This window comes from Cherax quadricarinatus, chromosome 7 (genome assembly GCF_038502225.1).
Source record: "Cherax quadricarinatus isolate ZL_2023a chromosome 7, ASM3850222v1, whole genome shotgun sequence".
Taxonomy (NCBI): Eukaryota; Metazoa; Arthropoda; class Malacostraca; order Decapoda; family Parastacidae; genus Cherax; species Cherax quadricarinatus.
The window spans coordinates 64,504,524-64,530,420 of record NC_091298.1 but is presented as its reverse complement, the minus strand read 5'-3'; the positions used below and the strand labels follow the sequence as shown (position 1 = coordinate 64,530,420).

Below are 25,897 nucleotides of genomic sequence, written 5' to 3'. Positions count from 1 at the left end.
CCTGAAACTTACAGGCCATTGCATTAACAACTAGGCCAGCTGGCCAAGTTTTAGGGCTCACTTGCCCCACTCGTTCCATGATTTGTTTGCAGTCGTGTTATTACAATTTTGTGAGTGATGAGAGATGAAGATTAAGACACATGGGCATCAGTTGGGTATCTTTATTGATGAAATGTTTCACCTACATAGTACGATTTTTCAGTCAAATACAAAGGGACCAATAGAAATGTAATTAAGATGATGTAATCAGTCCATCAACCTTGGAGAAAAAGTATTGGAGGTTGTCAGTCCCTCAGTCTGTTGAAGAGTTCAGCTCCAGTGATGAGGAAGGGCAGGGTACTTCAGTTTCTTGGATTGAAAATCCTTCACTAATATTAAAGACAAACCCCTTGATGGGTATTGCTAAGGAATAGTTTGTGTAATACATTTGTGTAGCTGCACTGAACTTGTGTACCCAGTGTGACACACATCTCGGGTGACATTCCGTTTTTATACACCTTTGTAGTCCTGTTTTTTTTTTTTTTTTTTTTTTTTTTTTTTTTTTTTTTTTTTTTTTTTTTTTTTTTTTTTTTTGCCTACAAGTTTTACACCAGCAAGAATCCTCAAGGAATGCTAATCCCAGATTGGGCTCCTAGGGTAGACGAGCCCTAGAAACTACCAGTGACGTGTGAAGTACTGAAGCAAATTCTTGGGTGGTTTGGGGAAATGGTTAGACAATTAGGTGGGTGGGAATGGTTGGTTTTGAGAAAGACTTGCCTAGTATAGGCCAGTAGGCCTGCTGCAGTGTTCCTCCATTCTTGTGTGGCTCAGGTAGTAATACCCTTGTCTTACATCTGAGGCACCTGGGTTTAATCCTGGCACAGTTGAAAATGTTAGATATGTTTTCTTACATCTATTGCTCCTGTTCACTTAGCAGTAAGTAGGTACCTTGATGTCAGTCTACTGCAGTGGGTCACATTCCATGGAAGGTGTTAATGTATCTTAGAGCTGGGCTTTGAAATGACCCGAGGTAGGATAACAGCTCTTAACCCATAAATTCAAGTGTACACAAATAACCCGCACATAGAAGAGAGGAACTTACTTGAACCATTTACAAAGTCACACTTTGTAAATGGTTCAAGTTGGACCGAAACGTCGTCGTAAGCTCCTCTCTTTTATGTGCGGGTTATTTGTGTATCGTTCCAGTCATGGTATTGTGCCCTTTTTTTGTTAATTCAAGTGCAAATATAAAAACCATACTGTAATTGTAATGTCATAAACATACTAAGACGTGCAAAGGAAAAAGCTAGAGGTAGACAGAAACACAATAATACAGAAATCTTTCAACAAACCAGCCGTATCCCATCGAGGCTAATACAGAAATATCTTTATATTTTAACATCCTGCCGAGAGCTTCTGCTGAAGATTTCTCATACAGAACTTTCATCTCTGTAATTACACATGAGTTAATAGGGTTATGAAAGCTTGTGGGTTTGGGAAGGATCTGCCTAGTATGGGCCAGTAGGCCTGCTGCAGTGTTCCTCCTTTCTTATGTTCTTATTTTGTCTATAAGTGGGTTTTTTCTTGTACTGACAAAGATGTACATCATTACATTTTGATACACCAACATGCTGATAAATGCTGCTCATTCCTTCAGAAATGCAGCATGCTATTATTTCTCATTGTTCATTCCACCTAGCAGGCCACTGAGCTTAACTCTGTATTCTTCCACATCATCCCACATATATTAACAAAACAACCTCTTCAAGACTTATCTTTGAATGGGTAGCCTTAAAGTCGATGCAAGAAATCAGAGCTACTCTTCCCTTCTGATCAATCCTGTTATATTCCATTTACCAGGCTGTGTCTGACCCCTGTTAGGTTAATACTTTTCTTTGAATACATTGTAATAATAATAATAGCTGGTTGAGATAGTTTGGGCATCTAGATAGGATGGAGAGGAATAAAATGATGAAGAAGATATATAAATTTGAGGTGAAGGGTAGAAAGGGGAGAAGTTGTGTCAGGAATGGTTGGAGGGAAGGGGTGGGGGCAAAGGCAACTTTGACTGTTATGGCTTGAGCATCCACCAGACATATGCAAGCACATCAGTGGAGACAAGTAGTTTTTAATAGGCATAGTGAAGAATGAGACAGCAACATTTTGGAATCTTTATTGAGGAAATGTTTTGCCAGCCAATGGCTTCAACTTGTCATTTTTCTAAACCATTTATCACAGTGGACATGGTGTTGGCTTGCCAGCAAAGTAACATGAAAACCAATTAGCTGGACTTGAGTCCTGGAGATGGGGAGTACAGTACCTACACTGAAGGAGGTGCTGGAATGTTGCAGTTCAGAGGGTCATCTGAGCTGTAGTGTTAGCACTCCTCTGGCACCAGTAATTAAATGACTTTTTGGGTCACCTTACCTCAGTGAGAGATGGCTGATGAGGTAAAAAATAATAATAATAATTTAAATAGTGAAGCATGCATTACAGGCCAAATACATTGCAGACATTGGCTCAGTATACCAGTTTTTTTTTTTTTTTCAACAAACTGGCCATATCCCACCAAGGCAGGGTGACCTAAAAAGAAAAACGAAAGTTTCTCTCTCTAAATTTTGTAACGCATACAGGACAAGGGGTTAGTATAATAGTTAAGATATGTATATATTTGTTGAAACCATCTTCCATTTCCCACCAAGGCAAAGTGACCCCAAAAAGAAGAAACACTTTAATCATCGCTCACTCCATCACTGTCTTGCCAGAGGTGTGCTGATACTGCAGCTCAAAAACTGCAACATATCTACTGAAATATATATTGTACATTAATTATAAGGTCATTCTGGTATTAAAAATGTAATAGGTAATTAAGAGTACTGTAGTATAGTACAGGGTGTTTGTACACTTACTCTCCTTGTATAGAATTGCTCTGTGCTAGGTGATATAATGTATAATTTATCCTGATTTGACTATTTAGACTTCTACAATAATACTGTATGACCCTTGTGGGTTTAGCACTTAGTTATGATAATAATAATTCTACAGTAATAGAGCCCCAGAGGGAAATGCCATGATGCTGTTACATTCATGATCCAAGGAATCAGACCTGTTCTCCACTTCCTTGGATCGAACCTAACTGCCTCCCACTCCGTCATAGCTCATCCCTATGACAGTCATCTAAAAAAAATAATCATTTACAAACTCCTCAATATATATTATAGTACATTATTGTTATTTACATGGTAGAAATTTTGTTATATAAAAATAGCATAATATATTTGCCCCAAGAACTTAATATAATCTGCTCTTTGTAAAAATATATTTTATGCACACTTTTGTACCATACATGTAATTTTTTTTACAATAAAATTAAAAATTTTTAATAGCGTCATCCTTGCAGAAATTTGGGGTTGATCCCATCGTGATAACACCACCAGCACTCGATGGTGAAGCTTGGCAGAGGAACTGTGCGGAAAGTGGCCGCTTGTACACGAAGAACGAGGAACTCACTGCCAAGTATGCTCAGGCTTGCTCAAACACTGCCAATGACTTGAAGGTCCCGTGCCTTGACCTTCACACAGCGATGATCAATCAGGTGAGAAGAATGTCGATTAAAGTGTTAGGCATGGTGGAGGCTTGATCCTCCGATTAAAGGTATTAATGGTACACAATACAGGGATACCTCACTAATATGGCAGCTTAGGTTCCAGACCCCAGCAGTAAAGTGAATAGCACCTTAAAGTGAACCACAGCCTTTTTTTCACTTGACAGTATATATAGATGCCTAAAAACATGTTCGTACTATCATTTATTAAGTGCACAATAGGACTAGGCATAGAAAAATGATGATAATAAAAAATTAGAAAATTGCCGAAAAATTTGAAAAGCGCCACATTAGTAAAGAACTCTAGAGTGACCGCTGTATTAACAAGATATGCCTGTGCCAACAAGATGATGAACATGTGTCTAACATGTACATATGCTTAATGCATCAAAGTAGAAACATAATTCGTACTTTATTATGCATATTAACATTATTTAAAGATTAATTATGTTTCTAAATATAACATCAATTCTGTTATTTATATGATTCATATTTACTGGATACTCAGCATTACAGGATGTCCTCTCTTTCCTTTTACCCCTCAAGGTAGGTTCCTTGATTCTGGTGAAGGCAGTCAGGCCTGGATCAAACCTCATTTCCTCTCCATTTCCAGGCACTGTATAACTCCTGAATGTAATAATAATATACCCTAATAGCCTTTTTAATGTGGAAACAACATCTGAAGATACAGATTATTAAATGTTTACACAGATGAGCTGAGCTGAAGAACAAATCAAGGTGGAAAGACAAGTAAGGGAACACACAAGTGAAAGACGTGGAATGTACAGAACCTGGAAAAGGGTATCGAGTTGAGAATGTTTTGCATAGAGCCATCTTAAAAGATAATACAGGATACTGATAATTAATTTTGCATTTATTTTTCTTCAGGAGGATTGGCAGGGTCTCCTATGCGATGGTCTCCACCTCTCGCGACGAGGCTCAGAACTGCTGGCATCACTGTTGGTTCCGGCATTGGAGAAGCAACTTGAAAAGCGTCTTCCGTCGCAACTACTGTTACCTTTGTGGGACGAGCTTGATGCCGAAGACCCTTCAAAATCATTTACCGAATGGTGCAACAATAACAGAATAACTTAAACATTTCTATACAAAGTCTAAGTCAAAGATATATTTCCACAAGATGCAATGTTTGTACAGAAAATGGGTGATATTCGGTTGTGCATGTAAAAAGCCCACGGTTATGCAGAGCATTTCGGGCAAGGTATCCCTTGCTTTATAATATTAGATATGTCTAGCCTAAGTTGATCTTTTAAACCAAATATATCTTAAATTTCATGAAAAAAAAATTAAATTTCATAAATTCTTGAAAAAAATGTGAAATTTTTACAAAATATCTAGGTTTGTCGTTTCTTTTAAAATATTAATATCTTGATACTGATAAAAAAATTCCCTGAAGTACAGTGGATGTGTTTCTGGCCCATGACAGTTCAGTCATACTTTCAACACTTAATAAGAATTGTCAGTATTTTTCATGAAGAGAACCAATTGCGCATGATAGATGTATATCCCATATATCGAATTATAAAGATAAAAAATGGGCCATTGCACAATAGCAAAGTTATACATAGCAAGTGAAGGATACCTCCATTTGATCAGTTTTTAACAGTGACAACTTGAGTAAATACATATACAGTATAAACTCAGCATAAGTCATAATAAATGACTTTCAGCGGATAAACAAGGGCCAGGGACTGGAACCGTGGCTGGACCTGCTATGCACCAGGGCCACAGTTCAAGTGCCTGTCTGTTCCTCTGTTTATTCACAGTATATTTATCCTAATGATAACTTTACTGAAGGTTGATAAGCTCAAGGCCAGTTCTTATTATAAATATACAGTATTATATTCATGGAAGTACAGAAGTACTAAACCCATGTGGGGTAATACATGACTAATTTTGAATCATGCTCTTGTCTTCCAGGTAAGTTGAAAGTTAGTTTGTAACTAATTTTAAGTGTTGGGTTCTTGTCTTCCAGGGAGTTAGTCTTTCACATTGAGAATGTCTTATTCTTCTGCCATACTTGACTCTGGCAGCTAAGTTCTTTGGCTTCAGTAATAGGAGTTCATTAGGAATTTATTGCATTTCCAGTTAGGTAATTACATTATGTGGATGTTGGGGTGTAGTGTAAGTCATTGTGTACAATACTTCACCAGATTGTAATAAAGTTGGTAGAATTACCGACAATATGTAAAGTAAAAGGACACAAGTGCAACTAATGTGACATTTATTGTGGCAACGTTTCTCATTCCAGTTTATATTTGTCCAACCTATTTTTATGTTACCCAAGTAATAGCTTTTATATCCTTTTACTCATGTACGAATTAATTGCTTTACCATATTGTACTACTACTAACTACTACTACTAACTACTACTAACTACTACTACTAACTACTACTACTAACTACTACTACTAACTACTACTACTAACTACTACTACTAACTACTAACTACTAACTACTAACTACTACCTACTAACTACTACCTACTAACTACTACCTACTACCTACTACCTACTACCTACTACCTACTAACTACTACCTACTAACTACTACCTACTAACTACTACCTACTAACTACTACCTACTAACTACTACCTACTAACTACTACCTACTAACTACTACCTACTAACTACTACCTACTAACTACTACCTACTAACTACTACCTACTAACTACTACCTACTACTACTACCTACTACTACTACCTACTACTACTAATAATAATACTACTACCTACTACTACTAATACCACTACTACTACTACTACTAATACTACTACTACTACTAATACTACTACTACTACTACTACTACTACCACCACCACCACCTCTAGTGAACATCGAAATGGTACCTCACTAGTATTCACCTCACTCTGAGCCTTTATATACCCTCTTTGTCCATGTATTGTTTGTAATGGCTTGATAAAGCTCCTGGAGAGCGAAACGTTGCCACAATAAATGTCACATTAGTTGCACTTGTGTCCTTTTACTTTACACAATACTTCACCAGTTGGGTAATGCAGATACAAAAGAAATGTTGTATGATATGAATTGTTGATGTTGCAGGTTATTGTATATTAATAATGTGATGTATTTTAAGAATGTTTTCTATATTGATCAATACATATTTGGAATATGCAAGCAGCTGAATTTTAAGTTTTGCAATTCAGGTGAAATAAAAATGTTAAATTATATTTTGTCATCAGTTATATTGTAGTACATAACAAGTGGTGAATTGGTAATCTATAACGCTTACTGTATTTTATGGAAAACAAAACTCTACGGTGTCAAGGATCCCCCCCCACCCCTGCCCCACCCTCCACAATTCTGGCTGGCTAAATTTTTGAAAAAAAAAAAAAGATAAACAGTACTTCAGCCTCCAAGATGCTGGGTAAGTTTAAGAGACTTTTTTCCAAAATAATAGCATCTTCGACACCGTAAAATATGGTATGTCAAAGTACCATGTGTACTCATTTTTCCAGCAGATGATAAATTGTACACCGAACTTGCTTGCACGTTTCCTAATTTGTATTTATTGTTTGTGGAAAATCCTCAGTACTGGAATGAAGTACAACTATGATATTCTGGTTGCCAATATTATTATTATTACAATCATAGCTAAGTGCTAAACCCACAAGGGTCATCTGGTTAGCAATAGAATTACAAAAGGATGCTCATTCAAACACTTTTCTTGTCATTCCATTGCATTTTTTGCATAGTTATTTTAATGTTTGAAGTAAATAAATCTGTGTGAATATATTAGACTAAATTCAACTACCATGTCAAATGTACTGTACTGAATTTAGTCAACAATTTTGGCATTTGCTCAGTGGTAGAGATTTATAGTTAAGTCTCCTACCATCTGCTGCCCCTCCTTGTCTAGCAGTAAAATAGACACCTAGGAGTTAGTTGCCAGTTGTGGGTCATATACTAGGAGGATATAGAGGCCTCAACTGAATTAAGTCACAATCCTTGGTTTTCACGAATTACATTGGGCTATTAGTGGGTTTTTTGGGGGCTTTGATTGATGGTGTTGGTTTAACAAGTGATGATCCCAGCCACTGCAGATTATCATGTTCCTGGTGTGGTAGTTCAGCTTTGTTCCAGGACATGAGGTGTGAATGTAAGTTGCAACTCATTTATTTATGTTGGTAGAATTGCCGACAATATGTTAGGTAAAAGGACACAAGTGCAACTAATGTGATATTTTATTGTGGCAACGTTTCGCTCTCCAGGAGCTTTGTCATGCCGTTACAAATAATGCAGGGATACAGAGAGGTATACATATATAGGTACAGATTATGTTCTGCATTTCACCTTGGACCTATATATACCTCTCTGTGTCCCTGTATTGTTTGTAACAGCTTGATAAAGCTCCTGAAGAGTGAATCATTGCCACAATAAAATATCACATTAATTGCACTTGTGTTCTTTTACCTAACAAGCTGCAACTTGCCTGTGATAGAACAAAGCTAAACTATGATACTGTACCAAGAGCAGAACAAACTGAGAAGATGCCTCGACTCATCGGTTATTCAACCATCAAATAAAACAATGCAATGTTCACTCTGTCAGCTCCCATAGTACATGTTGATAAGTAAGACATTCTGTGCAACAGTTAGATATCTTTATTCTGAAACATTTTGCCTACACAGTAGTCTTCTTCAATAGAATACAGAAGCAGTAGAGCTGCAAAGATGATATATGAGTCCCTCACCTTCGTAGACAGTTTTGAGATGGTCAGTCCCTCAGCCTAGAGAGAGACTCACCGCCTCAAACCTAAATCTTCGAGGGTGATGGGCTGATTACATCATCTTTACATCTCTACTGCTTCTGCTGCTTCTGTATTTGACTGAAGAAGACTACTGTGTAAGCAATATATTTCAGAATAAAGAATCATAACTGTTGCACATTTGTCTTATCAACTTGTTGGTATTGTATCCCATTATCATATTGCCATAGTACATATTTTATGAGATAGTGAACTAAACATGAGCCAGTAGGCCTCCTGCAGTGCACTTTCTACACTAGCGTTACTTCCACCCAAGCACATGACACATGAATAAGTGATGTGACTCCCTTTGCACTAATTTAACCCATTGTTGAATGAAACATTGTACAAATAAAGGTCTTTACTGCAGTTGTATTGTTATTACCAGACATTACACTCGTGGGAGGAGCACTGAACCCATATGAGACATACAGCACCTAAACAAACCACAGTACAAGTGGGACTCGAACTCACAGCAAGTGAGTCGTAAAACTCCAGTCCAGTGCCTGAGCCAGTGGGTCTGGTCACAGTGGTGGCCCTTGCTAACCTCCCTATCCCCTCAAGGAAGGTTCCTTGATGTTGGTGAGGGGCTCTTGATTTAGGGAATTGGATCTGTGCTCCAGTTCCCCGAATTAAGCCTGAATGCCTTCCACATCCCCCCCCCCAGGCGCTGTATAATCCTCCGGGTTTAGCGCTTCCCCCTTGATTATAATAATAATAATAACCTCCCTATGGTGTATATATTTAGTTAGACAAATCTTACTGTAGCCAGCTGGCCCAGTGGCTTATGCACTGGCCTAGAGTTTTATGACTCACTTGCTGTGAGTTCAACCCCTCAAGGAAGGTTCCTTGATGTTGGTGAGGGGCTCTTGATTTAGGGAATTGGATCTGTGCTCCAGTTCCCCGAATTAAGCCTGAATGCCTTCCACATCCCCCCCCCCCCAGGCGCTGTATAATCCTCCGGGTTTAGCGCTTCCCCCTTGATTATAATAATAATAATAATAATGTGAGTTCAAGCCCCATTACCCTGGTTTGTTTACAATTGTGTTATTACAATTTTTGTAAGTCATACAGCACCTGGGAGTACAGGAGGCAATCAGGTTTGATCCAGGGAAGGGAAAGATGGGTCCAATTCCTTGTATGAAGCCCCTCCTTCCTCCTCACCGGCAGTGATCACAATGATGTATTGTTAACGCTGCTGGGATCTTCGCTGACTGACTCAGGTACTGACCTCAAGTCACTTATAAAGACACTGGCATCCTTGGTTTAAAAAAGACACAGGAACAAACAGTAAGACATATAGAACATTTCAGTCCTGAGACTGAAACATTTTCTAACGTCTTAGTGTCTTTTTAAACCAATTACAGGAAGGCCCCGCTTATACAGCAGGTTAGGTTCCGGGCTGCTGCTGTAAAGCGAAAATCACTAACATGAGACGCAGCCTTTTTTCACTTTTAAATGCATATAAAACCTGATAACATGTTTACACTATCATATATTTAAGTGAGCAATAGAGCTAGGCCTAAAAAATGCATATACAGTAGACACATTACTTTTTTTTTTTTTTTTTATTATCACACTTGCCGATTCCCACCAAGGCAGGGTGGCCCGAAAAAGAAAAACTTTCACCATCATTCACTCCATCACTGTCTTGCCAGAAGGGTGCTTTACACTACCTTAAAATATTTTCATCCTTAGCTTATAGTGAGTGGTGAATATATTTATTGTAGGAAGTCTGATTAAATGAGAACGGGTATAACTGAAAAACTACTGTACATATTAGCAAAACACTGTGAAGCAAAGTGCTGTGAAACGAAGCCTGTCTGTACCGAGATCCATTACCAAGGTTAACACCATACCAGAATCTTAAGTCAACTGAGGAGCAACCTTCTATGTCATTTCCTACAGTTAACCAGAGTAAACAATATTGCCATGAGGAAGCACTAAACCTGTAAGTTTTGCAGTGCCAGTGATATTGGAGGCACATGCAATTGGTTTTAGTCCAAAGAAGGAAAGGGTAGCTCAATTTCTTCCGCTCACCATCCCGTCACAGCATCAAGACCCTTCCTGCAGTGAACCCATGGAAAGCAGTCTAAGTGATTTCATACCTTTCTCATGTTTTTTTTTAATTCAGTAAGAGTGTCTCACTGTATTGGTATCTGTGATGAGATAAGATTTTGTTCAGATTTTTAACGCCAGAAGGTTAGCCACAAAGGATAACCCAAGAAATGCAGTGCGTCATCGAGGACTGTCTGTCTTATTTCCACTGGGGTCCTCAATCTTGTCCCCCAGGATGTGACCCACACCGGTCGACTAACACCCATGTACCTAATGACTTGCTATGTGAACAGGGACAGCAGGTGTAAGGAAACACCCAATATTTCCACCCTTACTGGGGACTGAACTACAGACATTGTATGCGAGTCGAAAGCATTGCCTACCAAGCCATGGAACACCAGAGACTAGGCATCGGTATTAGACTAAAATTTTGGCAATGTCCCATCCCTAGAACTCGATATTTATTGGTGTAATATAAAATTATATTTTAAACACTAAACCCATTTGGATAATACAGCACTACTGATGTACAACATTCAAAAATTATAAAATCCTTTATTGTTATATTTATTTTTGTTATAAATTCTTCTAAATAACTTGCACATCAATAATGCAGTACACAAAAATGGTCTATTAACATACTGTACAGACAACAAATTTGTGTTCAGTGTTTGCTTATGATACCTGTATATAATTTCCCAGCTTCTATAAAAGAATTCTCACAAAAAGGGTGTATAATAAATGTTGCTCTTTCATTTTAACCTTAGTGCCACTTCACATGACTTATGAACTAGTATGAGTCACCTCACATGACTTATGAACTCATTTGACTCACTTCACACCACTTATAAACTAGTACAAATTGCTTCACATGACTTAAGAACTGGTACTGTTCATGGTTGTGTATAATGTAGCAACAACAGAGTATTTGCCACTATTGATTTTACAAGGAAGCACTAAATCTGTATGGGTTATATAGCTCACAAAATCGTAATGACACAATTGCAAACAAACCATACCACGGGCGGGGACAGAACCCACGATCAGTTTTGAGACTCTCTGATCACAGGTTCTGTCCCCGCCCGTGGTATGGTTTGGGCTATATAGCCCCTGGAGAATGAGAATTGGGCTAATCTAAGAAAAATGAGGGTAACTGATTCTTCGGACAAAGGGCCCCCACACTAGGATCAATACACCCCACTGATGGAAGCATTTGCCACAGTAAGCAAACCCCCTTGTGCATCTGAAAACAATTAATGGGGTTTAAAATGGCCAAAAGGCATTATTGGGGCAACTGTACTCTATTGAACAGTCAAATTTGGCCTATGGTACAATTTGAGAGATAATTACAGATAGGCATTGAGCTGTATGACCCTTCCGGTTTTAGCGCTTGGTTATGATTATACTAATACGGACTGGCATTAATCTATGCTGGTCTTTGTTTTGTCGTCCGATACCTCTGCACCTTCTTCACTGCTGGCTTCAGCTTCCTCCATCAACTTGTGGGAGGCCTCAATATACTTGGTGTGAGTGTGAACGTACTGTAGTTCCAAAGCCAAATTTTGCTTTGTGTCGTTCTCAAGCTGAAAACAAAATGATAAGATTATTAAGAGAGTAGTAATAATGGAGGAATTACAGACAGTGTTTTAGGTACAAGGACACATGTGCAACTAATGTGACATTTTATTGTGGCAGCGTTTTACTCTCCAGAAGTTTCATAAAGCTCATTTTATCGAGTCGTACAGTTTGACAGGTCCTTTGTCAAGCTGCACAGCTTGACAGAGCTCCTTTGTCAAGCTGTACAGCTTGACAAGGCTTCTGGAGAGTGAAATATTACCATAATAAAATGTCACAGTAGTTGCATTTGTGTCCCTGTATCTAACTTATTAAGAGATTCAAGGCAATAAATTCTGATGACAATTCACACATGAAAATATTAAGAGAAAAGTTGCCTTGAAATGGCAGCTTGATGTAATATGAACATTATATTGACTTGAGAGTTTGCCAACATGGTATCATGAACATTTCACTAATTATAATCCAGACATTACAAATGCACACTAACTTCCTTCAGCACCTGTAAGTGGATACATAAATCAAACTCTACGTCACCTCAGCTTTTGCACTGTTTATCGCCTGCTGTGCTGCGGATGCTGTGAACTCCACTCCGCTAATGAAGGCTGTCATGGCTGCATTCTCTAGTGTGGTGTATGCATAAGTCATCAGTATGTTCAAGTCCTGTATAACGAAGATTACAGTACTGGTATGGAACTAACGACAGCATCAGGAAGCACTTAATTTGTTTCCTGACAAACTTTACCTAACCTAACCTGCCTGTCTTTCTAGCAGACATTGTTTAGATTTATACATTATGGTCTGGGAGTGAATGATGGTGAAAGTTTTTCTTTTTCGGGCCACCCTGCCTTGGTGGGAATCGGCCAGTGATAAAAAAAAAAAAATTATGGTCTGGATCTGGAAATTAAACCAAGCATCTTGTACTAAAGCACCCTCTTGGGTTTAGTAAACAGTTTTATAATTAGTATTATTACTGATTAAAAATCAGTACAATAATGCTGTAGAGGCATACTTCATTAATACGGTGTTCCTTTTGGAGCGCTTTGCTCTATTTTTGGACTTGCCTTGCTCTTAATGTGGCTTTTTGCACTGTTGTGTTTAGACTTAGTGTTACTGTATACTTAATAAGTGATAGTACAACAATGTTTTTTTAGGCTTACAATAATTAAGTTTATTCAGGTATACACAAATACAGTTGCATAGATTATCATACATAGTAGCATATGTGTAGAGAACCCAGGATAACCCCAAAAAAGTCAGAGTGACTTATTTCCATTGGGGCCCTTTTAATACCATATTTAACGAAAAAAAGCACAATACCATGACTGAAACGATACACAAATAACCCGCACATAGAAGAGAGGAGCTTATGACAACATTTCAGTCCGACTTGGACCATTTACAAAGTCACACTAATGAAAAAGAGAGAAGGAGGGAGTATATATAGGCCAGGAGGTGGTAGTGGTAGTAGTGGAGGCAGAAGGTAGTAGTGGGGAAGGAAGTATGGTGGAGGTGGAGCCAGTCAAATACTAAGAAAGAGGAGCACTGCAAGGGAGCTAGGGGCTCACAGAGGGGTAGAAGCAAGAACACAGAGGGGGAAAAATAAATAATGAAGGAACAAATACCTAAGGCAGAAGAAAGACAACCCAAAGGAGAAAGAAGAAAGAGGAAAGAGGAAGAGGGAGAAGAAGAAAAAAGAATCAGGTTAAGTCATGGGTATTCTGAAGTTTGGAGCATTTTACAATGTAGTGGAAAAGGAAGGCATCTACAGAAATGAAGCCAGGACTAAGATTCATACAAGGAAAGTTGTGTATAAGGAACAATTCAACCAGACAGCAACTGTTAAAGTTGGAAGTAGGGAAGACAGTTTTAGCAGAAGACCAGTCAATAGGATGACTGTGATCTCTGATGTGACAGAAAAGAGCATTGTTAGTGTAGGCAAGTCTAACACTACTTTTGTGCTCCCTAAGTCTGTCAGAAAGAGATCGGCCAGTTTCCCTAAAGTACTGAAATGGTCCAAGTCGGACTGAAACGTCATCGTAAGTTCCTCTCTTCTATGTGCAGGTTATTTGAATACCATGATATTATACTATAAAGGCTATGATTCACTTTAGGACAATATTTGCTTTATAATGGCGGTCTGTAACATAACCCGCCACAGTAGTAAGGTAATCCTGTACTGTGTATCAAAAAAATTAATGGTTTTAAATTATTATTTTTAGAGGGGTAGCTCTAAACCTGGAAGGGTCATATAGCACTTGGGGGAAATGGCATAAAGTGGGGAATAATCAATTTTGATCTGAGGAAGGGGAGTGTTGTTTTTTGAGGGGAAAGTGCTATACCCGTAGGAGTCATACAGTGCCTAGTGAATGAGGAAATTGAGTTCAGTCCAAGGAGGGGAGAATATCTAATTCCTTGGAACAAGAGCCCTCACTAGCATCAAGGAACCTTTCTTTGAAGGGCAAGAAAGGGGAGAAAGGCAGCCACAATTCCCTGGATCAAGATCCCCCTCACTAGCATCAAGGAACCTCCCTTGAAGGAACATACCTTACCACTAGCTTCAAAAAACCTCCCTTTGAAGGGGGGAGGAAGGCAGCTCCAATTCCCTGGATCAAGATCCCCTCACTAGCATCAAGGCACCTCCCTTGAAGGAACATACCTTACCATTCTATATGTGCCAAAAAATATACACTTAAAAACTAAAATAACCAGAAAATCTTCTTTATCCTATATACACCTGATTATTATTCGTAAAACATTTGTTACAGTATGTTACAATAAACGCGATTCTAAAAGCTTAGAGATCTCCAGTGAACACTAGAAAGGACTGCCCTTCTAGCATCCAGCCTGTTACTGGGTTTTCGTAACAAGTAGTCAGTATCCTTGTCCAATTATCCATTAGAATTCAGAATAATTCGATAGTGCTTCAGGATTACAACTGGTAGGCTACTAACTAGAGAAATTAAAATTTAATAAATTTATTAAGTCTAGAGGTATATTATCAAATTAAATTAAATTAAATTAATCACAGTAATCAAAATAATATCACTTCTCTCAAGTACAATATTATTGTGCTGAAAGCACATATCACATTTATAATTCTTAAGTACTGTCTGGTACATTAACATTTAATAAGATATTACAAATATGTACAAGTATGTATGTGTGTAAGTGCTCTAAGTAGTTCACTATGTCTCAAGACTCGACTAGACTTAAACAAGTGACTGACAAAGTCCTCACATAAACTAACTTCTTGACCAACTGGCAATCAGAACAGTCTGCTTGAACAATAAGAAGAATGCTAAGCCCAATAGCAATATAACAAGCAACTGCGACACAGAATCAGGAACAAGGAGATAATATAACGACACTAAGTAGGGACCATCTGCAGATCCTCCACAAAAGTCACAAAACTCCCATACTACTGAATCTAAGTTCAGCATAAGAAAATCCCCGACTGTGATAATACACAGATACCAGTACAAGTTAAGTGAGAAGTTACAGCTCAGGACCTGAGTTACTCAGAGTGTCTATGAGACACACAACCTCAGTACAACGTCGAAAATCACTAAGTCTATACAATGTTCTGTGAACAGAGTTCTACAGAACTAACAAGAATAATGAGACAGAGAATCTGTCCAACCACCAAGAGAGTCTAGACCAGACTGAATACTTCAGGCGAGGTGAGGACACCCCCCCCCCTCGATCACGTGATAGCTCCGTGGACAACTGCAGCTCAGAAGCCGGCAGAGTAACGAGCAAGGAGCGATAATTACAGTAGTTAGACAATCAAGACTTGAACTGAGCACATATGTTACATCCTACCTAACAAAGGAAGCTACGTCAAATAACAATATAAAGCAATACATTTACGATTTAGCTATTATCGCAAATATAAGCAATATAAAATTAAATGAAAAGGTAATTATATATATACATAATAATCATTGCAACCCATTCAGGGGTTGCAACACCCCCCCCAACACGACAGACGGTCGCACTAGGAGTTGCATTAATGTCTTTCACATTATTACTGATTACTCATATTAATACAATTTAATATAAATATTAATCAGTCACTCTTGTGCCAAGCACTTCTATCATTCAACAGTGTCAGTTTCACTAGGATATGCCCCTAGTACTAGGGCAGTACACAGTATCGTATCTCTGCATACTCGTGGTTATGTACATCAGTGTAGAGACAGGATAGCGCAGACAAGGAGGGCCCTTTGAGGCTCGATCATAGTAGAGGAGACGGCATTCCACTCTTAAGTAGTGGTTGTGGAATGCTATGTAGTATGGACATCTGAGTATGAAACAGCTTAAGGTGTGTAGTGAAGGGGGGGGTCTGCGGCAGGACAGTGTTCCGCCAAGCAGTAACATCGCCCACACGACACTACCCACTCATCACTCAGCTTATGTCTCCTTACACACACAACAATACTGTGAATATATAAATATAATAATTAGACATGAGTATATATAGTTAATATGGGCTGGAGGGATTAAGTTACTTTACTGAATTTGACATAGCAAGTAACAAAAGGTATTTGGGCATCAAAATTACGTTAATTTAATGTAACTGATAATTATTAAGGACGTGACAGAGCGTCAGCAATTACATTACAATGACCACTTATGTGTTTTATACTAATAGAATAAGGTTGGATTCTGAGGGCCCACCTCATGATCCTAGCATTTTTACTTTTCAAAGTGTTAATATAAGTGAGTGGATTGTGGTCTGAAAAAACGTTAATTTTAAATGGGGAAGTGCCCAAATACACGTCAAAATGTTCCAAGGACACCACAAGAGCTAGAGCCTCTTTCTCAATAGTGGCATAATTTTTCTGGTGTCGTTTAAGTTTAGATGAATAGTAACATATAGGATGGAGAATATCAGTGGATGTTGACTGTTGGAGCAGCACAGCACCCACTGCATAACAACTCGCATCTATATGTAAAAAGAAGGGAAGATTGAAATTTGGACTCAACGCTGGAGCAGAGGAAAGCAGATGCTTCAACCTTTTGAACGAGTCTGAACAATCTCTAGTCCAGGTGAACTGAACTTTGCTACTAGAGAACATAGTAAGAGGTGTAGGTGGAGGTGTGTGTGCTGGCTTGCCTGTCACTTGACACACGTGGCAACGTCGCACATGATCAGCTACTGTTTCCTTCATCTTCGGCTAAGTAAAATGTTTTGCCAGCTTACCGAGTGTCTTGACACCCAGATGTCCTCCAATGAGACTATTGTGAGCAAAATCAATGGCTTGTTCACAAAATGTAACTGGTAACACTACAAGATGCTTGACTGTGGTGGAAACACTATCAGCTGACAACTTACATGTATTTTTCTCCATCAGTACACCGTTACTATAGTAGTAACAATTATCGAGATCCTTTGCTTCACTCTCAGTAACTGCTATATCTCTCAGTCTTTCCAGTGACTGATCAACAAACTGATCCTTGATTAAATCATCATGAGTTAGAAATTTAACGTCAGGTGTGTCCCGACTAGGTTGATGACAGGGGGGAGTCGGTGTTAATGATCCAGGGCGCAGAGCGTCACTAAACAACATATTCAACCCCAAATCATTGTCATCCACTAACTCAACAGGAGACAAGGATGGTTGTTGTATCTTTGACATAGCTCTAGTAATTGCGCTGAGAGGAAATAAAATAGGTTTCTCTTTACAAGCTTCAATGGCATAATTATCATCAGTGTTATTATCAATCACAAGTGGTTCTTTACATATACCAGCATGAAGGATATCATTCCCTATCAACAAGTCCACTGACCTGATGGGAAATACACCACTGGATATACCCACTGAAATATAACCAGTATAATAACTTGTTTCAATATAAACTTTGTGCAAAGGTACTTTTATAACAGCCCCACCATAGGCTTCTAACAATACATCTATCTTGCAATAGGTATCGTCAGTTATGGGCAGTACATCTTCTCTTAATAACGTGAGATAACTGCCAGTGTCTCTGAAAGTAATTATCTCAGTTAGATGTGATTCGTCAAATCCTATTCTACCTCTTGAAAAGTAAGGACTCATCGCTGAACGAATCTTTTCGTCAGATACACTTTCTGACGCTAGTCATCTATCCTGAGTAACATTATCTAAAACAGTAAGATCAGAGATATTACTAGGATTTTGGTGCCTTTGTTGCTCGGAAGAGGATACGACTTGAGTGGGGGCGCCAGCCGCACGACTGTCTCTCGTATCTCTTTCTAACTTATAGCAATACTCTCTAGCATGTCCTTTTCTGTTACAATAGGTACATTTAACTTTCTTCTTCTCGATATCAGATTTCTGTCTAGCCACAGAGACAGATTCAGGATTGTGAGTTTTCCTGGTAAAGGTACGAGAAGTTACAGTAGCAGGTACATCAAGCCGGCAATGAGCAGCTGATTTAGGTTGCCAACTTCTAGGACAATTTTTAGTTACCTTGTTTTTCTGTTTTTTAGTACGTACAAGTTTGTGAGAAATCTCGTAATTGTCTGCTAATGCTGCAGTTTCCAGAATATCCGAGGTAGTATGATCAATCAGATATTCTTGTATGTCAGGAGACATACAGTTGTTAAACTCTTCGTGTAGTAACAACTGAACAAGGCTGTCGTAGTTGTTACATTTAGCAGCTCTAGACCATCTCTCAAATGCAACTTTTTTCTCACAAGCAAACTCTACACAAGTTTGATCTTGTCGTCGTTGTAACGTACGAAATGCTCTTTGATAACTTACAGGTAACAAGTTAAATGTCTCCAGAATAGTTTGTTTGACAGCGTTATAACTAATGTACTTGGCAAATGGTAAGGTAGCAGTACAAGTTTGAGCTCTTCCTGTCAAAGCTGTATGCAACAAGGTTGCCCAGTGCTTACGTGGCCAGTTCATAGCACGTGCCTGGTTCTCAAACACATCAAAATAGGTGTCTAAGTCACTCTCAAAAAACTTAGGAACCATGGATGCAGCTTTCTGCACATTAAATGTGTCCTGTGATCTATCAGTCTGTTGTCTTCCCAGACGAACATTTTCTCTTTGGAAATCTTCTTCTTTCAATTTCCTCTGTGCCTCTATTTGTGCAGTCTGCAACATAATGAGGCGTTCAAACCTCTCAAACTGTTCCTGACAGATAGGACCAGTGGGTAATGGAGGAGTAGGGAAATTAACATGATCTGGACAGTCCTTAGGTTGGACACTTCGTCCAGCCATCTCTAGAGAGTCTAGATCTGGTCTAGGATAAGTAGATAGAGGTGTAGCATACACTGTACTAGTATTAGGCTGAGTCATCCAACCAGCTACACTTTGTACTATTGTGTCAGTGAGGCGGGAAGGTGTGAGCGGAGGTTCATTAGGCTCAGACACTTCTGCCTTAGTTGCTCTTTCTTCTTCATCAAATAGTCATACTTCCTAATTGTGACACTAGGCTTTCTGAATCTGAATCATAATCAGACATCTCTGTATGAGCAGGAAACAATATATCTTTAATTAACGCTCTGACAGTTTCTGCAGTGTAATTCCTGTTATACATCACACCGAGATATTTGGCTACTCGCCAACACGTCTGAAGTTTTAATGTACTTAACTCAGACAAAGTCAGAGTATCAATTAACTGTTTCACTTTGGCATACATCACGAAAATAAGTGTACTACGAGAGAGTGATTATGGGAAACTATAATCTTGATAGGAATTTTAGTGTTAGTTGTCTTAGAGCTAGAACTCATAAACAGTATTTCCATCTCCTTGGATCAAGAGACTCAGTCAGGTACATACATCCACCTGGTATGTTGTACAAGACTAAACTCAAAGTCTTCAGATTAGGAAAGTACTCAAAGTGTTTGATCATAGAGTTACTAGTATGTCAAACTGGACAACTTCTCCACCACCTTGGATCAAGAGCATCCCGGACGGACCCCCATTTGTTACAAAAAACGCGATTCTAAAAGCTTAGAGATCTCCAGTGAACACTAGAAAGGACTGCCCTTCTAGCATCCAGCCTGTTACTGGGTTTTCGTAACAAGTAGTCAGTATCCTTGTCCAATTATCCATTAGAATTCAGAATAATTCGATAGTGCTTCAGGATTACAACTGGTAGGCTACTAACTAGAGAAATTAAAATTTAATAAATTTATTAAGTCTAGAGGTATATTATCAAATTAAATTAAATTAAATTAATCACAGTAATCAAAATAATATCACTTCTCTCAAGTACAATATTATTGTGCTGAAAGCACATATCACATTTATAATTCTTAAGTACTGTCTGGTACATTAACATTTAATAAGATATTACAAATATGTACAAGTATGTATGTGTGTAAGTGCTCTAAGTAGTTCACTATGTCTCAAGACTCGACTAGACTTAAACAAGTGACTGACAAAGTCCTCACATAAACTAACTTCTTGACCAACTGGCAATCAGAACAGTCTGCTTGAACAATAAAAAGAATGCTAAGCCCAATAGCAATATAACAAGCAACTGCGACACAGAATCAGGAACAAGGAGATAATATAACGACACTAAGTAGGGACCATCTGCAGATCCTCCACAAAAGTCACAAAACTCCCATACTACTGAATCTAAGTTCAGCATAAGAAAATCCCCGACTGTGATAATACACAGATACCAGTACAAGTTAAGTGAGAAGTTACAGCTCAGGACCTGAGTTACTAAGAGTGTCTATGAGACACACAACCTCAGTACAACGTCGAAAATCACTAAGTCTATACAATGTTCTGTGAACAGAGTTCTACGGAACTAACAAGAATAATGAGACAGAGAATCTGTCCAACCACCAAGAGAGTCTAGACCAGACTGAATATTTCAGGCGAGGTGAGGACACCCCCCCCCCCTCGATCACATGATAGCTCCGTGGACAACTGCAGCTCAGAAGCCAGCAGAGTAACGAGCAAGGAGCGATAATTACAGTAGTTAGACAATCAAGACTTGAACTGAGCACACATGTTACATCCTACCTAACAAAGGAAGCTACGTCAAATAACAATATAAAGCAATACATTTACGATTTAGCTATTATCGCAAATATAAGCAATATAAAATTAAATGAAAAGGTAATAATTATATATATACATAATAATCATTGCAACCCATTCAGGGGTTGCAACACAGTATACCTGTAAACTGTGTGTACAGTGCTATATAAGGTATACATTAGAGTACCTTAGTACTTCCTTGCAGTTATTTAACCCCTTAAGGGAGGTTCCTTGATGCTGATGAGGGGCTCTTGATCTAGGGTATTGGATCTGTGTGCCAGTTCCCTGAACTGAGTCAGAATACCTTCCATTCCCCCCCCCCCACAGGCACTGTATAAACCCTGTGGGTTTAGCACTTCCCCATGATAATAATAACAATGAGGTTATTTAAAAATTACTGACTGAAAACACTAAGACAGTAACCCCTATCAGTTAGTCATTTCAAGGTTTAACTTATGTACAGTACTGTAGGGCTCTGCTTATACAGCAGGTTAGGTTCCGGGCTACTGCTGTAAAGTGAAAATCACTGAAAAGTGAAATATAGCCTTTTTCCACTTTCAAATGTATATAAAAGCAATAGAGGTAGGCATAACCCATGCATATACAGTACACACAGTTCTTATTTTAAACATTCTCCTCCTTAACCTATAGTGAGTCGGGAATATATTTATTGCCAGAAGTCTGAATAGGGGGGCCCTCCTGTATATCTAATTCTTGATCTATTAAAAACAGCTCAATAACTGCAAGGAATCAAATATCTTTTCAATGTTTTTTGTATATCTAATTGATATATCTAGTTTGGAGGGACATCTAAACTGTCGTGTCTGAGCGCCTATGCAAAGGCAGTGATTATGCATGAGTGATGGTGAAAGTGTTGAATGATGATGAAAGTTTTTCTTTCTCTCTGGGTTTTTCTTTCTTTTTGGGTTACCGTGCCTTAGAGGGAAATGGCCACCACGTTAAAAAAAAAATATCTACATCCTCACAATATTTGAATTTTCAGACTGAAATTAAAAAAAAAAAAAAAATGATTCGGTCTGACTTGGGCCATTAACAAGTCAGACTGAAATATTGTCATAAGTTTCATCCTCCTACGTGCAGGTGTTTTTTGTGTATTGTTCCAGTCATGGTATTGTGCCTTTTTATTCTCCAGTCTTCAAAGCCATGAATTTAATTCTTTGTCATTCACCAAGACACAGACCTGCCAATCATTTTTCAAAGACTGAAAACTAAAAAGGCTGAAAGGCAGTGAAAGGCTCTTGATTCCAGGAAATGGCTATCCCTCTCTTTCTCCATAATATTAATGAATGAATATGGAAAAAAGAGTAAAGAAGATATTTTTCACCAAACCAGCCATATTGCACTGAGGCAGCATAATATAGTAAAGCATAATATATCTTGAAATAAGGAAACCTTAATGTCAAAATAAATACAAAAAATGAAATAAAATTTAGAAACGTACCTTGAGGTGATCTTTCAACGACTCCATTTCAGCACGTGAAACGACCAGACGTCCCCAGATGTTATCGTGTTGCTCTGGACTGTGCAAGACTGAAGTGCAGTATTCCAGTAGATCTATAACATCATTTAGTTGCTTTCTGTTGAAGGCATTTGCAGTTCTCAGTATTATTATTATATGGGGGAGCGCTAAACCCGCAGGGATTATACAGCGCCTGAGGGAGGGGGGATATGGAAGATATTCGGGCTAAAGTCAGTGAACTGGAGCACAGATCCAATTCCCAAGATCAAGGGCCCCTCAACAGTGTCAAGGAACCTCCCTTGAGGGGAATATTTTCACTAGACTGCACATTATAATAACCACATTAACATCATGCAATACTCCATGCTGTTATTGAAATTCCTAATTTAATAGCCAAGTGAGTAAGAAATAGTAAAGCACATAAATGCAGCTTAATTGTTTTTTTTAATCAGTCTGGCCATGTCCCACCAAGGAAGGGTGACCCGAAAAAGAAGCAACAAAAGCTAATCTTCTTTTTACATTTATTGAAGTTTTGTCCATATAGTGGGCTTTATTGAGTCACAAACAAATCAACCTGGAGAGGGAGTGTTGCAGTGTCTGGCAGCCCTCTGTACCAAGTTACTGTTGTGTTGCAGTGTCTGACAGCTCTGTGTACCAAGATACCATTATGTTGCAGTGTCTGACAGCTCTGTGTACAAAGATACCATTGTGTTGCAGTGTCTGACAGCCCTCTGTACCAAGATACCATCATGTTGCAGTGTCTGACAGCTCTGTGTACCAAGATACCATTATGTTGCAGTGTCTGACAGCTCTGTGTACCAAGATACCATTGTGTTGCAGTGTCTGACAGCTGTGTACCAAGATACTGTTTTGTTGCAGTGTTTGACATCTCTCTCTACCAACATACTGCAGTGTCTGACAGCCACTGCAACACAATGGTATCTGAGCGATGGGTGAGAGCAATGAGATGGAGATCACTAGGCCTACTGTAGTGTTCATCTAATGTCCTGATTGTCTAATGCAATCAACATCTTGCTATTATATTTCACTATCTCTGCTTTTAAATACCACAGTCATAGATATGTGTCACTTTGCAATTGAGCGAGGAATTTTGAAAGGGTCATTTAGGCACCGTCACACCGGGCAGTGAAGTCTGGAGTCTTGTCCAAAGAAAGAGCATTCTTCAAGGCATTTACCACTGCTGACATAATACAATACAATTCAATTTCTGTTCATCACAAAAGAAAGCCACTAGATACTTACAGACTACTTAAGACTAGACACAGATTATTGAGTCCCTTACCTCAGGTGTTGCATGACCCCACAGGTTTAGGGCTTCCCCTTGAACTAATGGTAACAACGGCATAAAATCACAAAATATTTCACCATACGAAAGTGACTCATCAAATGATGTAGATCAATTCCTAAATATACTGTTTATATACCCTTAATGTCCTTTTATATCAACAATAAATTTGTTATTGCCACTGTAATCTTAAGTTAGGTTTAAGTTTTCCCAAAATGCTCTGCATAACCATGGGCTTTCTGCATGCACTGTACAAGCATTGTATCATGCTGACATCAAATATTATTATTATTATATCTGACCTGTATTGTGCTGAGAAATCCAGCCTTGCTCTAAGCACTCGATGAAGCAGCTGCAGAGAAGCGTCAACGGTGACCCCACTGGCTTGCCGCAAGAGTGATGAATGCGTGAGAGCCGCGGCTTCATTCAACTGACAAGGAGACTGTATCAAACCACTTTGACATGCAAATCTTATCTTGTGGCATCACTGATATACACAAGAATCGACTTTCTACATCAAAATTCCCCAGAAGAAATAAGTTACTTTGTCTGGCTTTTTGTTATCCTAGGTAATTTATACTATGCATGATAATTGTACCCATGTGTACATGTGCCTAAATAAATTTAGTTAATCTAAAATTATTACTTTACCAGACTAAATATGAGAAAGTGACAGATACCATGGCTGGCATGGAAAACCCAGACATAAACACTAACAAACACAGTAATTTTTTTTTTATTAACACATCGGCCGTTTCCCACCAAGGCAAGGTGACCCAAAAAAGAAGAAACACTTTCATCATTCACTCCATCACTGTCTTGCCAGAGGCGCTCTTACACTATGGTTAAAAAACTGCAACATACCTCCACCGCTCCTTCAGAGTGCAGGCACTGTGCCTCCCAACAGCGGTAGTAACATTAGTACATGTACATACAGCAGAAGTAAAATGTTTGTACTGGGGTCTTTAAATCCTCATTTATTGTTTACTTTCTCCAGGACAGAAACCTGCTAATCTATTATTTGATAAATAACATCTATGAATTCCATCCCATGGGAAAAATTTTTAACGTGGAATTTTTTCATTTAGGTGATAAAAGGAAAAATAAGAGTAATATTTATTATGCAATTTTTTTTAAATAGCTTTTGCAATGGAAACGTTATATTCTGGACCATGTGGTTTAGCGCTTCTATTTTGATTATAATAATAATTCTGGACCAATAGAAAAGAAGCTTCATTTTGATAAGTTTAGTAACAAAACTTAAACCAACCTAGTTTTCTCCAATAGGTATTAAATATAGGTACCTTCACTGCATAACATGCAGTGAAAGTGCTAAACCGACAAGGGTCATACAGCGCTGCATAACATGCATAATAACATAGAATTTGCATAAAAAAAACACACGTAGGGTGCAAAATGAACACTAGCCATTCTTACCCCTAGGATTTTATTATTGTTAATTGTAATAATAATAAAATCCTAGCTGTATGACCCTAGTGGGTTGTAGAGCTCTCCCCCAGGATGTGACCCAGCCATAGTATGCTAACACCCAGGTACCTACTTACTGCTATGTGAACAAGGGGCAACAGGTGTAAGGAAACACTCCCAAGGTTCACCCACGTCAGGTATCGAACCCTGGTCCCCCAGTGTGTGAGCTGAGAATGCAACTGTGACACGACTTGTAATTTACCTCGAGTCGAGTAAGAGGCTTGGAGTCGATGTCTCCCTCATCAAGGGTCTCCACCAGGACATCCTGGCAAGCAACAGCGGCTGAATTTATGGAGTAATAACAGTAACCTCCGAGAACCCCTGCTGAGGCCAGGAGCTTGAGCCCTCTCCTCCTGCATGTCTTCCTTCCTCCTGCTGCTCTTGGTGCTCCTCCTGCTGTTCCTGATGCTCCTGCTGCTCCTGTTAATACCTCCCCATAACACGATGTTTCGCACGTCCTCGTGGATACTTTACACAGGTGTGTGCAGCTTATCGTCCTCGGCAAGCTGGAAGCTTGACAAACAGCTGCACGAGATAACAAATAACGTGGTAAAGTTCTCGAGAATAATTTCCACATGTTGAGGGACTCCTCAATGTTTACAGTAGTGACGTCACG

The 25,897-nt window shown here is 38.7% G+C and overlaps 2 protein-coding genes across 3 annotated transcripts in view; one reads left to right on the top strand and one right to left on the bottom strand.

Moving 5' to 3' along the window:
• The window catches only part of LOC128686946 (isoamyl acetate-hydrolyzing esterase 1 homolog), a 14,969-nt gene extending 6,229 nt beyond the window's left edge, over positions 1-8,740 (top strand). Inside the window, exons 4-5 of the mRNA XM_053774252.2 lie at positions 3,380-3,574; positions 4,472-8,740. Of these exons, the coding sequence (XP_053630227.1) occupies positions 3,380-3,574; positions 4,472-4,678 (402 nt within the window). The 3' untranslated portion in view covers positions 4,679-8,740. The remainder of the gene's footprint in view (positions 1-3,379; positions 3,575-4,471) is intronic.
• LOC128686945 (uncharacterized) lies at positions 7,592-25,897 on the bottom strand. Of its 2 annotated transcripts, XR_008406736.2 has the most exons (6): positions 25,484-25,897; positions 24,096-24,223; positions 22,470-22,605; positions 12,542-12,667; positions 9,097-12,012; positions 7,592-8,918 (listed from the first exon to the last, which is right to left on the bottom strand). XR_008406736.2 is itself a non-coding variant. In XM_053774251.2 (5 exons), the coding sequence occupies exons 1-5, from the start codon at positions 25,856-25,858 to the stop codon at positions 11,851-11,853; spliced, it is 927 nt and encodes a 308-aa protein (XP_053630226.2). In that variant the 5' UTR covers positions 25,859-25,897; the 3' UTR covers positions 7,592-11,850. The 2 variants fall into 2 exon arrangements, 1 of the variants encoding a protein (XP_053630226.2); XM_053774251.2 differs by having other exon boundaries at positions 7,592-12,012.